At 41.7% G+C, this 17,716-nt stretch overlaps 1 protein-coding gene across 1 annotated transcript in view; it reads left to right on the top strand.

Moving 5' to 3' along the window:
• The window catches only part of LOC148362273 (NT-3 growth factor receptor-like), a 49,121-nt gene extending 33,380 nt beyond the window's left edge, over positions 1-15,741 (top strand). Inside the window, exons 14-18 of the mRNA XM_088339195.1 lie at positions 2,618-2,748; positions 4,977-5,149; positions 7,187-7,430; positions 13,341-13,499; positions 15,520-15,741. Of these exons, the coding sequence (XP_088195321.1) occupies positions 2,618-2,748; positions 4,977-5,149; positions 7,187-7,430; positions 13,341-13,499; positions 15,520-15,705 (893 nt within the window). The 3' untranslated portion in view covers positions 15,706-15,741. The remainder of the gene's footprint in view (positions 1-2,617; positions 2,749-4,976; positions 5,150-7,186; positions 7,431-13,340; positions 13,500-15,519) is intronic.
• Positions 15,742-17,716: the final 1,975 nt, after the last annotated feature.

Below are 17,716 nucleotides of genomic sequence, written 5' to 3'. Positions count from 1 at the left end.
CTCGTACTCGGATTCAGATCCGAATACGGACGTGGATCTTCTGTAGCGAGCGATGGCAGTGTCAGGGACGGAAAAAAACAGGTCGGTAGCTTAGACTGGGAGAGCAAGACGTGGTCGTAAGCGAGTCGTAAGCCAGAACGGGAGAGTAGACGTAGTCGGGGGACAAAAAGAGATCGTAGGCCGGGACGGGAGAATAGACGTGGTCAGGAGCAAAACAGGTTGTAGCCGGAGACAGGCGGGAGCAAAAACGGGACGGATGAGAGTCAGGGTGGGAAAATGCTTGCCTAGTATTCACTGAGGTTCACAGACAGACTGACAACAGGGGACAGAGAGGACTGGGTTGAAATACTGACAGGGAGCCAATCAGAACCCGCGGAAGTTGGCACCAAATGAGCAGGCGCAGCTGAGTCACATCAGTAATCATGACAGACCCACAATCCTTCCCTAATCACAAGCCCTGACTCAAATTAGCAAAAAAAAAAAAAAAAAAGATAATTTCTCAAATGTATTGAATAAAATGCAGTTCAAACCAGGAATAGTATATTTTTATTTTTTTAAATGACCTGAAAAAACAAAGCAACTTTAAGTAATGAAGGGGAGGAACATTATGGCCACCAAATACAGCACCCCTGGTTAGATTTTAGAATATAGGAGCTGCCGGTTATAAGACCCGTACCATGATCTAGATCAAGGGTCTCGAAACGTAGTGCCCCTTAGGGACAGCTGAGGTGCCAAAGAACCTGTTCTCAAAATAGCTTACCAGTGCCGGCTCATTTTGATTTTCCAGTAAGATTTTTTACTGGTCGATTGAGTCTCATCTTATCTCATCTCATTAGCTGCACCGCTTATCCTCAGTGGGGTCGCGGGGGTGCTGGAGCCCATCCCACCAATCATCGGGCAGTGGGCAGGGGACACCCTGAACTGGTTGCCAGCCAATCGCAGGGCACACAGAGACGGACAACTCCCTCGCTAATTCACACCTATGGACAATTTGGATCGATCAATTAACCTAACATGGATGTTTTTGGAACGTGGGAGGAAAACAGAGTGCCTGGAGGAAACCCACGCAAGCACGAGGAGAACATGCAAACTCCACACAAGAAGGTTTGATCTCAAAACCTCAGAACTGTGCCGCACATGCGCTAACCACTGCACCGCCGTGCTGGGCGCAGTACACAATAATTAAAAAAATAGCTGAGACAAGAGTGCTTGGGACATGACAAGAAAGAAACTAGCAGAGTCAAGGAGACAGTGTTCCAATAGTGACAAGGGAGAGTTGTGATAGGAGGGAAATGAAAAAAAAAGTGTCCACTGGCTAGCATTCACACCTAGGGACAATTTGGACAGTCTATTTAACCATAATTACAATCAATGTTCCCTGTAATTTTCCACGGGTCTGAGCGTTCACACAAAGTCGGTGAGCAACGCTTGAAACAACAGTGAGCAACAGCAATCCCAAGTGTGGCAACTAAGTCATTATCAAACATGTCCAGAACTTGACATCAAGTTACATTTTGCTGAGTTTCCGGCAATGCAAAAACAATTTCACTTTTGAATATTTTGACTAATGTACTATTGCAGAGGTTGTACGGCCTACAAACGTGATTTGTTTTTACAACAATTCTTTCACAAGATTTCCATTTCTTTTTTTCCTGGTATCTTTTATCGCATAATACTAACATTTTTGGGGGCTTATTCGGTCGGTTGCACGATACACAACTGTATTTAATCACATTTTTTAGTGGAAGTACAATGTTGGCAACAAATTGGAAATTATTTGAATGCAAAACAAACTTTTTCTTCTTTTTCCTTGTTTTTTTTTTTCTAGTTTTTTTTAATTCCTTTAAAAATAATCTCATTGTGTTTATTTTTTCCTGGCTGTTACTTTTTCTTTATGTTCTCTATTTCCTTTTTTCTTTGTTTCTTTCTTTTCTTTTTCTCTGGCTTTTTTTCCTGAAATGTTCCTTATTTTTTCTCTTCCTTTTGTTTGTTTTTTTCACTACTTTTTCATTTTGGAATTCTTTTTTTTTTTTTTGCTCTATTTCCCCCCCCCCTTCATTTAGGTCATTTTTACATAATGTTTGTTCGTGTAGGGATTAAAGAAGAAAAAATAGACCTGAAGAGCCGTATAGGTTCTTTTTAGTGAGCCGAACCGAAGAAGCCGGTTCTTGAAAAACTCTACTGACTTTACTCAACTTCGTTCTCCTCAACCCGTGTATTTTTACCTTCATGCACTGTAACTTTGACTTGATTTCCTTCCTAATTAGCAATTTCGAGCCCTGATTTTTGTCAGCTGGCTAGATTTTCTTGTGCGCGGAAAAGCTCTGGGTAGTGCGCAATTGCGCGCACACGCAGCTTAGAGGAAACATTGCGCTGGATAGATTTTCTTGTGCGCTAAGAATGTGCGGGCAGTGCGCGATTGCGCCTTTATCGCTCTCTCGTTCTCTCTTACGAGAGAGAGATAAAGGCCATGAATCTGAACTTATCTAAAGTTATTGTTAATTTTTTAATCTCTGGGTGATGATGATCAGTTGCATCCCCCCAAAACTGTCGATGCTTTCTATGTTAGTCTTGTACTTTTGTGTTCTAGGAATCTGTTTTTGTCTTTTTCTTTAAGATGTGGAGCATGTGAAAAGGAAGGATATCGTTTTGAAACAGAAGCTTGGAGAAGGAGCATTTGGCAAAGTCTTCTTAGCAGAATGTTACACGTTTTGTCCAAAACAGGACAAAATGCTTGTAGCTGTAAAGGTGAGGGAGAGAGAGAGAGGGAGAGAGAGAGAAGAGAGAGAGAGAGAGAGAGAGAGAGAGAGAGAGAGAGAGAGAGAGAGACAAAAAGAGACAAAATGGGAGAAAGAACAAAAGAGAGCGTGAGCAAGAGAACAAGAAAGAGAATGGGAGAGAGAGCAAGAGAATAAGAGAGAGAATGAGAGAGAGAGAGAGAGCAAGATAGAGAACAATAGAGAGAGAAACAATAAAGAGAGAGAGAAAGAGAGAGAAAACAGGAGAGAACAAGATAGAGGAAGAGAACAAGAGAGAGTGAGAGAGAGTGAGAGAGCGCACCAGAGAAAACGAGAGAGAGAGAGACAGACAGAGACAGAGAGAGGCAGAGAGATGAAAAGAGTGAGAGGAGATAGAGAGAGAGAGAACAAGAGAAAGAGAGAGAATGAGAGAGAGAAAGAGAACAAGAGAGAAAACGAGAGAGAGATGGAGTGAAGTAGAAAGAGAGAATGTGCGAGAGGGAGTGTGTGAGAGAGAAAGAGAGAGAGAGAGAGGGAGAATGAGAGTGAGAACAAGAGAGAGAATGAGAGAGAGAGGAAGAGAACAAGAGAGAGAATGAGAGAGAACAAGATAGAGAACAATAGAGAGAGAAACAATAAAGAGAGAGAGAAGGAGAGAAAGAGAGAGAAAACAGGAGAGAACAAGATAGAGGAAGAGAACGAGAGAGAGTGAGAGAGAATGAGAGCGCGCACCAGAGAAAACGAGAGAGAGACAGAGAGAGCCAGACAGAGGCAGAGAGATGGAAAGAGTGAGAGAAGGACAGAGGGACAGAAAACAAGAAAAAGAGAGAGAATGAGAGAGAGAAAGAGAACAAGAGATAAAACGAGAGAAAGATAGAGTGAAGTAGAAAGAGAGAATGTGAGAGAGGAGTGTGTGTGTGAAAGAGAGGGGGAGAGAGAGAGGGAGAGAAAGAGAGAGAGAGAGAAAGAGGGAGAATGAGAGCGAGAACAAGAGAGAGAATGAGAGAGAGAGGAAGAGAACAAGAGAGAGAATGAGAGAGAGAACAAGATAGAGAACAATAGAGAGAGAAACAGTACAGAGAGAGAGAAGGAGAGAAAGAGAGAGAAAACAGAAGAGCACAAGATAGAGGAAGAGAACGAGAGAGAGTGAGAGAGAATGAGAGCGCGCACCAGAGAAAACGAGAGAGAGACAGAGAGAGCCAGACAGAGGCAGAAAGATGGAAAGAGTGAGAGAAGGACAGAGAGACAGAAAACAAGAAAAAGAGAGAGAATGAGAGAGAGAAAGAGAACAAGAGATAAAACGAGAGAAAGATAGAGTGAAGTAGAAAGAGAGAATGTGAGAGAGGAGTGTGTGTGTGAAAGAGAGGGAGAGAGAGAGAGAGAGAGAGAAAGAGAGAGAGAGAGAGAGAGAGAGAGAGGGAGAATGAGAGCGAGAACAAGAGAGAGAATGAGACAGAGATGAAGAGAACAAGAGAGAGAATGAGAGAGAGAGCAAGATAGAGAACAATAGAGAGTGAAATAATAAAAGGAGAGAGAAAGAGAGAAAGAGAGAGAAAACAGGAGAGAACAAGATAGAGGAAGAGAACGAGAGTGAGTGAGAGAGAATGAGAGAGCGCACCAGAGAAAACGAGAGAGAGAGAGAAAGAGACAGAGAGAGACAGACAGAGACAGAGAGAGGCAGAGAGATGGAAAGAGTGAGAGGAGAGAGAGAGAGAGAGAACAAGAGAAAGAGAGAGATTCAGAGAGAGAAAGAGAACACGAGAGAAAACGAGAGAGAGATGGAGTGAAGTAGAAAGAGAGAATGTGAGAGAGGAGTGAGTGTGTGAAAGAGAGGGAGAGAGAGAAAGAGAGAGAGAGAAAAAGAGAGAGAGAAAGAGAGAGAGAGAGGGAGAATGAGAGCGAGAACAAGAAAGAGAATGAGAGAGAGAGCAAGAGAACAAAAGAGAGAATGAGAGAGAGAGCAATAGAGAACAATAGAGAGTGAAAACAATAAAGAGAGAGAGAAAGAGAGGAGAGAGAAAACAGGAGAGAACAAGATAGAGGAAGAGAACGAGAGGAGAGAGAGAGAGAGAGAGAGAGAGAGAGAGAGAGAGAGAGAGAGAGAGAGAGGGTGGGGGAGAATGAGAGCGAGAGTGTTGTCTTGCGGGCCGGATTCAATCCCTTAGCGGGCCTGATCTGGCCCCGCGGGCCGCCTTTTTGACACCTGTGACATAGACAATGCACTCTTTTTTTCTTCAGACTTTAAAGGACCCCACTTTATCGGCAAGGGAAGATTTCCAACACGAAGCCGAACTGCTGACCAATCTCCAACATGAAAACATTGTGAAATTTTATGGAGTATGTGTTGATGGAGATCCTCTCATCATGGTCTTCGAGTACATGAAGCATGGAGATTTAAATAAATTTCTAAGGTGAGAACTGAGAAACCTCCACTAGGAGAATGTACGAACCGACACTGACCTGAAACTGGGCTTGGTCTCAGATGACAATCATTAACCCGGGTTCGGGCAGAGGTGGGCTTCTCTCCCCTCTCATCTCCCTCCTCCTCAGAAATAAAAAATGCGAATTCAGTTTTTTTTCGGGCTCGGTCTCTCAAATCAACTTAATTTATTGGGCTCAGGCTTAATACTCGCAGGCCAGTTTGGGTCGGGCTGGATTTTTAAGCCCAGATCTTCCCTCTAGATCAGGGGTGTCAAACTCCATTTTAACCCGGGGGCCACACGAGAGAACAAACATTCTCTCGGGGGCCGGACTAGAAGATTAGAGAGAACGAAAAAGGAGAGAAAGAAACAAGAGAGAAGACGAGAGGGAGAGAATAGTAGAAGGGTGGGACAAAGAAGGAAGAGAAAGGGAGAAAGAGAGAGGGAAAAGAAAGAGAGAGAGAGTGAGAGAGAGTTTGAGAAACAAAATGGATAAAAAGAGAAATAGTGAGAGAGGGGGAAAGAAAGAGAGAGAGAGAATGAAATCCAAAGAGAAATAGAAGAGAGAAAAGAGATTAGGAGAGAAAAGAGAAGGAGAGAAAGAGAGAAGGGGGAAAGCAAGATATATATATATATATATATATATATATATATATATATATATATATATATATATATATGAGAGAGAGAGAGAGAAAGGAAAAAGGGAAGAGAGAGTGAAATAAGGTAGAAATACAGAGACAAAGAGGAACAAAGAAATAGAAAAAGAGAGACCGAGATAGTGAAAGAGAGAGAGATAAAGAGTGGAAGGAAGATTGAGGGTTGAGAGAGAGAGAGAGAGAGAGAGAGAGAGAGAGAGGAGGGAGAGAGAGAGAGGAGAGGAGAGAGAGAGAGAGAGAGGAGAGAGAGAGAGAGAGAGAGAGAGAGAGAGATACCATTTGTGAGAGGCACCTGGCTTTGGCAACATCAAGTGGATATATATCAACCTGCAGCTCATTTTTCTCTTGCACTTCTCCAAGCGTTGATTCGCGGGCCGGATTTAATCCCTTAGCGGGCCTCATTCCTCTTGATGAATGGTAGAATTGGAATTAGCTAAATTTATATCCAAAAAGTTGATTCATGCCCAGCACCCTCACCCCTTCTCTCTCTCTCTCTCTCTCTCTCTCTCTTTCTCTCTCTCTCTCTCTCTCTCTCTCTCTCTCTCTCTCTCTCTCTCTCTCTCTCTCTCAGTCTTTCTGTTTCTCTCTCTATTTTTTTTCTCTCTGTTTCTTTCGCCTCTCTCTCCTCTCTCTCTCTCTCTCTCTCTCTCTCTCTCTCTCTCTCTCTCTCTCTCTGTCTCCCTGTCTCTCTGTCTATGTCTCCCCTGTTTCTTTTTTTCTCTGATTCTCTGTTTCTCTGATTCTCGGTTTCTCTGGTTCTCTGTCTGTCTGTCTGTTTGTCTGTCTGTCTGCCTGCCTGTATCTCTCTCTTTCTCTCTCTCTCTCTCTCTCTCTCTCTCAGTCTTTCTGTTTCACTCTCTCGGTGTCTCTATTTTTTTCTCTCTCTGTCTCTCTCTTCCTCCCTGTCTCTCTCTATTTCTCTGTCTCTGTTTTTCTCTCTCCCTCTCTCTCTCCTTTTTTTCCTGTCTCTGTTTTTCTCTCTCTCACTCTCTCTCTCTCTCTCTTTCTCTCTGTCTCTCTGTCTATGTCTCCCTGTTTCTGATTCTCTATTTCTCTGTTTCTCTGGTTCTTTGTCTGTCTGTCCGTTGCTCTGTCTCTCTTTTTCTCTCTCTGTTTCTCTCTCTCTCTTTCTCTTTTCATCTTTAACTCTTTGTCTTTCTCAATGCACACAACAGAGAGTGAGAGAGAGAGATATTGTGCATGATTATTTAGCATTAAATTGTATTCCTTTAGATTCTGACAGATGAGACTACTGTATACAGACAATAGTACATTTGGTTTCGAAAGATGTTTTTTGTACCAATTCTTAAGAACAATAGTCATGCTGTTTTTTTAACTCATTACTTTTCATTTTTTCCGATTTCTTTAGAGCTCATGGACCAGATGCCACGATCCTGGTGGATGGAGAGCAATTTCAGACAAGTGGAGAATTGTGCCTTTCCCAAATGCTTCACATAGCGAGTCAAATTGCCGCAGGAATGGTGTACCTTGCATCACAACACTTTGTGCACCGGGATTTGGCTACCAGAAACTGTTTGGTAGGAAATGGCCTCAAGGTGAAAATAGGAGACTTTGGCATGTCAAGAGACATTTACAGCACTGATTATTATAGGGTAAGGTTCTTGTGTTGTTGTTTCATTATACAGCCTACTGTCTTTCATCTCATTCTCATCAGCTGCACCGCTTATCCTCAGTAGGGTCGCGGGGGTGCTGGAGCCCATCCCAGCAATCATCGGGCAGTGGGCAGGGGACACCCTCAACTGGTTGCCAGCCAATCGCAGGGCACACAGGGACAGACAACTCGCTCGCTCATTCACACCTAGGGACAATTTGGACCAGGCAATCCACCTGAAATGCATGTCTTTGGAATGTGGGAGGAAAACCGGAGTGCCTGGAGGAAACCCACGCAAGCACGGGGAGAATATACAAACTCCGCACAGGAAGTCCGGTAGCTGGATTTGAACCCACACAGGAGGTTCACACGACTTTAGAACTGTGCCGCACATGCGCTAACCACTGCTCCGCCGTGCTGTCTTTCATTTATACATGTAATATCCAATTAATATCTCTAAAATCAAAACTATCCAGCTGATAAATTTACAGTTTAGTAGACACTTGGAATGTCTAAATCAGGGGTGTCAAACTCATTTGAACTTGGGGGCCACACGATAGAACAAACATTCTCTCGGGGGCCGGACTAGTAGACTGAGGAGCAAGAAAAAAATGAGAAAAAGAAACAAGAGAGAGAGCAAGTGTGTGTGTGAGAGAGAGAGAGAGAGAGAGAGAATGAAAGGGGAATGAAAGAGAGAAAAAGAGAGAAAAAGACAAAGAGGAACAAAGAAAGAGAAGAAGAGAGCGAGAGAGAGAGGGGGGAGAGAACGTGAGAAACAAAAAAGAGAAAAACAAAGAGATAAGGGGAATGAAAGAGAGAAAAAGACAAAGAGGAACAAAGAAAGAGATAAAGAGAGAGAGAGAGAGATGCAAATTGAGAAAAGGGAGAAAGAGAGAGAAAAAAAAAGATACAAATTGATAAAGAGAGAGAGAGAGAAAGATACAAATTGAGAAAAACAAAGAGAGAGAGAGATACCAATTGAGAAAAAGAGAGACCTGGCTTTGGCAACATCAAGTTGACATATTTCAACCTGCGTCTTGTTTTCTCTTGCACTTCTCTGAGTGTTGTCTTGCGGGCCGGATTCAATCCCTTAGCGGGCCTGATCTGGCCCGCGGGCCGCCTGTTTGACACCAGTGGTCTAAATCTAGGCTTTAAACATACTTATATTCTATAGCTTATGAACAGGGTTGGGTAGTGTTACTTTAACTTGATTACTTTCAATTACTTTTGGATTACTCCAATACCAAATATGCTAATAAAAGACAAAAGAAACTAAATATGACTAAAATGACTACATTTTGTGCAGGCTTGGGGAGTAACGGAACACATGGAACGGCAAAAGTCATAATTTTATTCGGATTTAGTTTATTTTGTCTTTTATTAGCATATTTGATATTGGAGTAATCCAAACATAATTGAAAGTAATCCAGTTAAAGTAACCCTACCCAACCCTGTTTATTGACAATGTCTGTGTAATGTTTGTTAAAGCTCCATCCATTGCATACTTGGTCATCCTTTTTATTTTATTTTTAAACAGGTTTAATGTTATACTTTACTTATTTTATATTTTTATTGATTGTTCATGCAACATCCATTGCAGCCCGGTCATCCTGGAAGAGGGATTACCTCATGTGCGGTCCCTTCTCAAGGTTTCTTCATTTTCCTCATCCTGAGGTTTTTGAGTTTTTCCTTGCCCTCATGCAGGTTTTAGATCAGATGGTGTAGTAATAGTCTGTAGTTTGTTTGTGGTCTGTGGGGCCCCTTGAGACTCCTTGTGATAAGGGACTATACAAAAAAGATGACTTGACATGACATAAAATAGGTAAGAGAGAAGAAAACAATGGATTTAGAACTTGCATGGAGAACAGAAAAGGACGCGAACCTCCGATAAGTAATTCCAACCTGTTCTGAAAGCCTTCTTCTGAGCCCTTCCCTTTGATAAATTTCAGTTTAGGTTTCAAAGGCAGATCCGCCCAAGAGGGTGTTGGAAATCAAAGAACAGCAGCATGATGGTGGGGTGTAATAGTCAAAATTACGGATTGGCATTCTATGCAACCTCCTTTTGCACGTGTCCATTATTATTAACAGAATCAACTTATCACCAAAAAAAGTAAAAAGTAAAAACAAATGTATGTAATTTGATTCTGTGTAACATCATGAGGCAAATATTCTCAAATTGATGATTTTACACTTTTGCCTTTTAACATACACGGGTTAACGTTAGGTAGATAAATAGATAGATAGATAGATAGATAGATAGATAGATACTTTATTCATCCCTGTAGGGAAATTCACACTTCCAGCAGTCTCCTTTGTTGTTTTTTAACAGATTAACAGGATGGTGCTTTGTTGTAGTTTAGCCACAGCGGAGTGGATGACGTCACACGCTAGTCCAAAAGTTTGACGTCCCTGCGGTAGATAGAAATCTTTGTGCCCAGGGATACACCACCTCGTGTTAGCGAGTCCATCTCCTCTCCACTTCCAAAAGGCTTTCGTGTCTCTGTCTAACAGCGCTGAAGCGGGATAGCTCCGGGTAGCGCCACGTTAGCGTCCGGGATACAAGACGTGAGCCACGTTTCCGTAAAACACAGCAAACTGCATTCCCTGTGAGCTTTGACGTTTTTCACCAGCACAGCCAGTTCGTTGGTCTAATTTGGTAGAGAGTTCACATTTCCCATGATTACAGACGGTACCGAAGATTCTAATTACTTTAACTTGATTACTTTCAATTACTTTTGGATTACTCCAATACCAAATATGCTAATAAAAGACAAAAAAAACTAAATATGAATAAAATTACTAGATTTTGTGCAGGCTTGGGGAGTAAAAGAATACATGGAACGGCAAAAATGATGTTGGCAAGCTGTTTGGATTTATTTTCATTTTGTTTCTGTCGCATTTTATGTTAGTTATGCCGGAGATCAAAGAGATCAAAGCCAGGAGAGAAAGCTTACCAAGTGTTGTGAGTCATAATTTTATCCATATTTAGTTTCTTTTGTCTTTTATTAGCATATTTGGTATTGGAGTAATCCAAAAGTAATTTAAAGTAATCAAGTTAAAGTAACCCTACCCATCCCTGCCGAAGACTTATAACGCCGCTAGCCACTTAGCTAGCTCCGGCTCTCCATCCACGATAGGGCCCCTCATCACGCCGGCACGAGAATTCTTCAGGCCAAGGAGTTGATTCCTCGAATAAACGCATTTTTGTGAGTTAAAACCCATAACGATAGGATAGAAAGTAATCCAAAGTGTAGTTGTCAAACAGGACGAAAAACACCGAAGATAGAAGCAGACACTTAAAACAATAAATCACAAAAAGTGCGAAATAACACGGAGCTGCTGGAAAGGCTGCCGCTTGCGGCGACGCCGCTTTGATCCTTTATTATATTATTATGCAGATAATTGCTTGGGGAGCAGGTTAGAAGTTCGGCATGGTGGCAGACTGGTTGGCAATGACTTTATAAAAGTTCTGACGATTCCAGCTACGAACTGAGGCGCTCTTGCCGGTGCATGAGAGGTGAACTGAATCCCTTGCACTGATCCTCAGAGGAGGGGATTCCCAGCCCCCTTCGCCCAACCCAACTGATGTGTTGGGAGTCATTAGGCTTGAACCAGCGACCTCCCAGTTGCAGGGCGCCCTACCCCAAGGCCACCGAGCTGGATGAAAATGAAATATTAATTAATTTATTTATTTTATAGCTCGGTCCTTCAAATTGTGCCCAACTGGGTTTTTAAGCCTTACTTTTAGTACTAATTGTATTGATATGGTATTGCTTTTGATCAGTATATAACACAAGTGTCAAACTCACGGCCCGTGGGCCACTTCCGGCCCGGCGTACAATCATAACCGGCCCGTGAAATCCTTTTTCTACATCTACTGTAATGTTTATGAAATCCTGATAACCTTCAAATTATACTCGGATACTAAAAACCACAATGGCCGAGAAAATTATGTTAACTGACATTGCCGGTAAACCCGTGTGTCTTATTTGTGGAGATTTTGTGGCCGTAATTAAAGAATTTTATGTAAAACCTAGAGAAAAGATACAGAAAGTTGAAGAGTTAAAGAAGAATATGAAGATGTTTTTTCACCAAAGCAAATTCCCAAACTGAAAAGCACAAATTGTATTTATATTTTCCGTTTTTTCATATTTACATTTTGACAGGAGATAGTTTTATGGAGAGCAATGATTTTTAATTCATTTAATGTTTACGTTTGTTTATTATGGACTAATATTCCTGTTTAAAATTCATATTTGGGGCGGCAGTTGCTCAAGAGGTAGAGAGCTCGTCTTGGGATCAAGAGATCGCAGGTTCGATTCCCGGCTCCTCCGTGTTACGTGTCGAAGTGTCCTTGGGTAAGACACTGAACCCCCTAATGCCCCCAATAAGCAGGTTAGCGCCTTACATGGCTGCACCGCCGCTATTGGGAAATGTGAAGCACACTGTAAAGCGCTTTGGGAAGTCTTGACTTGAAAAGCACTTTATAAATGCAGATCATTTCATTTCACATTTATTATTATTCATTTATATATTTATTTTTTAAAGGAAAGTGTATTTAATAAATATTCATCCTGTTCGGCCCACGGCCAAAGGTGTGGTTTGAGGTATGGCCCTCTGTATGATTGAGTTTGACATCCCCGGTATATAAAGTGTGGGTATATATAAACGAAGCGAGCGGTTTGATGTAGTGAAAGGAAGACCGTCTCTTTTTAGAGAACCGGCTTTTTCGGCTCAACTCATTAAAGAGATCCGGCTCTCAAACGGCTCACTTGCTTTGACGAATTACAAGAAAATCTGTACGGAAAATTGTCGGTCACAAGTAAGGTGGTATCGAACATCCCTATTTAACATCATTTATCAACATATTTGACATCAAAGCGGCGCTGCCACGAGGGGCTGCCTTTTCCAGCAGCTGCCCTATTGTTTTATTGTCTGCTCCTATCTTCGGTGTTTTTTCTTCCCGTTTTGACAACTACACTATGGATTACTTCTATCCTATGGGACATGGGTTTTAGCGCACAAAAAATGCGTGTATTCAAGGAATTTCAACACCTTGCCCTGAAGAATTCTCGTGCCGGCGTGATGAAGGGGCCTATCGTGGAAGGAGAGCCGGAGCTAGCGAAGCGGCTGGCGGCGTTATAAGACTTCGGTACCATCCGTAATCATGGTAAATGCGAACTCACGACCAAATAAGATCATCGAGTGCTGGTGGAAAACATCGAAGCGCTCAGAAAGCGCAGTTGCTGTGTTTTGCGGAAACGTGGCTCACGTTTAGCATTCCGGACGCTAACGTGTAGCCACCCGGAGCTACCCGGAGCAATCCGGCTTCAACGCCGCTAAACAGAGACACGAAAGCCGGGGGGAATCGGAGAGGAGGCGGACTTGCTAACACGAGGTGGTGTATCCCTGGATTTTCACAAAGAAAAGTTTTCCATCTGCCGCAGGGATGTCGATTTTTTTGGACTGGCGTGACGTCATCCACTCCGCTACAAGCACACCTAGGGCATCATGTTAATCTGTTAATAAACAACGGGGTAGACTGCTGGAAGTGTGAATTTCCCTACGGGGATGAATAAAGTATCTATCTATCTATCTATCTATCTATCTATCTATCTATCTATCTATCTATCTATCTATCTATCTATCTATCTATCTATCTATCTATCTATCTATCTATCTATCTATCTATCTATCTATCTATCTATCTATCTATCTATCTATCTATCTATCTATCTATCTATCATAGTCATCACTTCACGCGTTCGTTCATCATCTAGGGAGGTTTTTATGCGCTTCAAATATGTCCTTAAAACATTGTTGATACTTGATACGGTCTGATTTTATAACTAGTGTACCCTTTTTAATTTATCGACATCAATTTATTAATATTTCAAATCTTTGTGTTCAGGTGGGAGGTCACACTATGCTGCCTATTCGTTGGATGCCCCCTGAAAGCATTATGTATAGGAAGTTTACCACAGAGACTGATGTGTGGAGCTTTGGAGTTGTTCTCTGGGAAATCTTCACCAATGGCAAACAGCCATGGTTCCAGCTGGCTAATAATGAGGTACATAATTCACCAATATCCAGGGTTGGGTAGGGTTACTTTAACTGGATTACTTTCAATTACTTTTGGATTACTCCAATACCAAATATGCTAATAAAAGACAAAAGAAACTGAATATGAATAAAATGACTAAATTTTGTACAGGCTTGGGGAGTAACGGAATTCATGGAACGGCGAAAATGATGTTGGCAAGCTGTTTGGATTTATTTTTATTTTGTCTCTGTCGCATTTTATGTTAGTTTTGCCGGAGATAAAAGAGATCAAAGCCAGGAGAGAAAGCTTACCACGTGTTGTGAGTCATAATTGTATTCATATTTAGTTTCTGAAAGTAATCCAGTTAAAGTAACCCTACCCAACCCTGGGGATAACCTTTCCACTGCCCAAGTTTAGAACTCTAGTGCGGTGGTTCTCAACTGGTCTGACCCTGTCAGGACCAGAACGGAGACAGAACCCAGTTGCGTTACGTTTCTCACAAGTTTTATTGAAGGAAAGAGGGAGGGCTTTGCCCACGATCCGGTGTTCGCTGGACGCGGGAAGCAAGTCGCTCTCGTACTCGGATTCAGATCCGAACACGGAACTGGATCTTCTGTAGCGAGCGATGGCGGTGTCAGGGACGGAAAAAAACGGGTCGGTAGCTGGGACTGGGAGAGCAAGACGTGGTCGTAAGCGAGTCGTAAGCCAGAACGGGAGAGTAGACGTAGTCGGGGACAAAAAGAGATCGTAGGCCGGGACGGGAGAATAGACGTCTTGTGAGTCATAATTTTATTCATATTTAGTTTATTTTGTCTTCTATTAGCATATTTGCTATTGGAGTAATCCAAAAGTAATTGAAAGTAATCCAGTTAAAGTAACCCTACCCAACTCTGCGCGATATCTATTTGACATCAGATACATCAGCATTAAAATTTGGCTCAACCAAATATTTGCGTATGGAAGTTCCAATTTGCAATTATGTTTACGGTTCATCCCAAACATTTGCAGGTAACATAACAGTTTTTGAATTGTAACTTCCCATTCAATCATTCCTGTCAACCTGTACGTTTTTGGCGTACAAAGTACGTTTATTATGCATTTTAAGACATGTACGATGTACAAGAAAATCTGTAAGGAAAAACACAAATTTGTAAATGATTGGTACCATCCGGTATACACCGACTATCACTAAACCGCGTATCAATCAAGTCAAATGAGTTTGCAAGTCATTCTGATCTGAAAACAACAGGCGGGTTTGATTGAGTAAATTTGAAATACACGTGGTCTTAAACTGGGACTAACTGGGACTAACATCGAACCGCGAGATGACGAACTGATGCGCTATAATTCTGACGAAGACATGGTTAAACTTATCTATCCCGGCTGACGCTCAAGGAAACTGTGCGGGTCAGATGTATCGACATTTCGTTCTGTATACACGTGTACACGAATGACGATAAAATATATCTGAATCTGAATCTGAATCTGAAGAGATCTGCCAGTAGTGCAAGGACAAAAAACAAAACAAACAGATGTACGGATTAGCAGCTGGGTAGGCTTGCTATGTGTGTGATTGACCGTTTAACAGTCTAATGGGCAGGGGGACAAAGCTGTTGCAGAACCTGGTGGTCCTGCACCGCACACTGCAGTACCTCTTCCCAGAGGCTAGCAGAGTCAACAGTCCATGATGGGGGTGAGAGGGGTCCCGAATGATTTTTTTGGGCTCGGGATAGACAGCGCTTCTGGCCAATGTCCTGAATGGAGGGGAGAGAAGTCCCGATGATTTTCTCTGCTGTCCTCACCAAACATTTTTGCAATCAGTCTCCATCTTGAATGGTCACATGATACGAAAACAGCTCACATAAACAATTCTCAGTAGAACTGTAAACAGTTTCAGGTGTACAGGACAAACTTGAGTTTCAGTCTTAAATTTGAGCATGCTGCTTTTAATCAGGTGCGCTCCGCAGTTCGGGATTTTCGTTACATAACAGTTGCTTGACCTGACTTTACCGTGCATTTCCCAATATCTGTTTTATATTTCTTGCAGGTGATTGAGTGTGTGACTCAGGGCAAGGTACTTGAGAGCCCAAAGCTTTGTCCCAAAGACGTATATGACATCATGTTAGGCTGCTGGCAGAGAGAACCCCATCAGCGCCTTAACATAAAGGACATTCAGAAGACTCTCCGATCTCTAATGAAAGCAGCACCAGTATACGTGGACATACTGGCTTAGCAAAAGACATCAAGAGCAATGGACACAAAAATGTCATTAAACTATTATTAGTTACCCTTCCCTCAATTCTATCCCTTACTCTGAAGCGTGTTGACTGTAAGGGTGAAAAAAATCAAAAGCCTGCGCAAGCCATAAAGTAAGGTGGAAGAGTGAGGAAAACAAGCCACTCGATGGCTGGCGAGCAATGTTCCCTGGACGGGTCTGAGCGTTCACACAAAGTCGGTGAGCAACGCTTGAAACAACAGTGAGCAACAGCAATCCCAAGTGTGGCAACTAAGTCATTATCAAACATGTCCAGAACATGACATCAAGTACATTTTGCTGAGTTTCCGGCAATGCAAAAAAAAAAATCACTTTTGAATGAATTGACCAATGTATTATTGCAAAGGTTGTACGGCCTACAAACGTCATTTGTTTTTACAACACTTCTTTCACAAGATTTCCATTTTTTTTTTTTCCTGGTATCTTTTGTTGCATATTACTAACTTTTTGGGGGGCTTATTTAGTCGGTTGCACGATACACAACTGTATTTAATCACATTTTTTAGTGGAATTACAATGTTGGCAACAAGATTGACTTGGTATAATTGGAAATTATTTGAATGCAACACAAACTTTTTCTGTTTTTTTCAATTTTTTTTTCAATTCCTTAAAAAAAATCTCACTGTGCTTATTTTCTCCTAGCTTTTACTCTTTTCTTTGTGTTCTCTACTTACTTTTTTTCCTTTGTTTCTTTTTTTCTGGCTTTTTTCTGAATTTTTCCTTCTTTTTGCCCTTCCGATTGTTTCTTTTTTTTCTCAGCTTTTCACTCATTTTTCATTTTGGTATTTTTTTCTTTTTTGTTCTATTCCCCCTTCCTTTAAGTCATTTGTGCATAATTTTACATAATATTTGGTCATGTTGGGATGAAAGAAGCAAAAACAACCCGAAGAGCCGTTTAGGACCCGAAAGAGCCGGTTTCTTTTAGTGAGCCGAGCCGAAGAAGCCGGTTCTCGAAAAACTGCGCTGGCTAGATTTTCTTGTGCGCTGAGAATGTGCGCACGCGCGCAGTTTAGAGGGAACATTGCTTGCGAGCTTTCTAGCTTCTCCCACGACACGCCCTTTCAGCATTATTGACCTGCTAAAAGAATTTGTGGGAAGTAATAAACTAATAATATATGTTTATGTTGTGTTGTGTTTTGGCAATAAAGTCCTACAGAGAGTGGGATAAAGAAAAGCACAGAGCCACAGGAGAGGTAATTGCGGGAAAGACAAGGAAGAATAAACAAGAGTGAAGCGCAGGGCTCGGACAGTGGTTCACTTAATACTTTAGCAAGTTAAACACTGGGGTTTGTTGTGTAGGCAGTTCCAATGTACTGTTCCGAAGAGAGTTAAATTAAAAAAAAAAGGAAATAAGAATGGGATGTTGTATGTTACATCACAAGAAACACAGCTGAAAGTAAGCATGTGGTATGGAGGAAATATGTTCTTGATTATTACAGATGATTCATTTCTTTGCCCAATATGTTGAAGAGGGAGAAGAAAGTAGAAAAATACTAAGTGGGTAGATGAAAGAGGAAGTACAGTGGAACCTCGGTTCTCGACCATAATCCGTTCTAGAACCCTGTTCGATCACCGAAATCGTTTTTCCCATTAAAAGTAATATAAAATCGTTTTAATCCGTTACAACATCCTGAATGTTTACCATGAACGTAAACATGAAGCTAACACAGGCTAATCGTACGTTCGCATTAGCGTAATCTTCCGTACGAAAGATTACGCTAACATGAAACGTCCAAAAATCATCAAAAGTTTTTCAATCATCAAAAGTTTTTCAACCTCTTCCAAAACTTGCGGCAGTTGATTGCTTATAGCGCTAACTTCCTTAGCCGCATCACTCGATTTCACAGCCTCCTTATTCTTTACTATCGTACTGATAGTAGATTTAGCCATGCTGTATTCACTAGCAAGATCGGAAATTCACACCTCTTTCATATTTGGCTATTATGTCTTTCTTAAAGGCAATAGTTTT

The sequence above is a fragment of the Urocampus carinirostris genome, chromosome 7 (assembly GCF_059441175.1).
Source record: "Urocampus carinirostris isolate Australia breed hairy pipefish chromosome 7, RoL_Ucar_1.0, whole genome shotgun sequence".
NCBI lineage: Eukaryota > Metazoa > Chordata > Actinopteri > Syngnathiformes > Syngnathidae > Urocampus > Urocampus carinirostris.
Note: the sequence above shows the minus strand (reverse complement) of the source record. Positions and strands in the feature narration are given on the sequence as shown.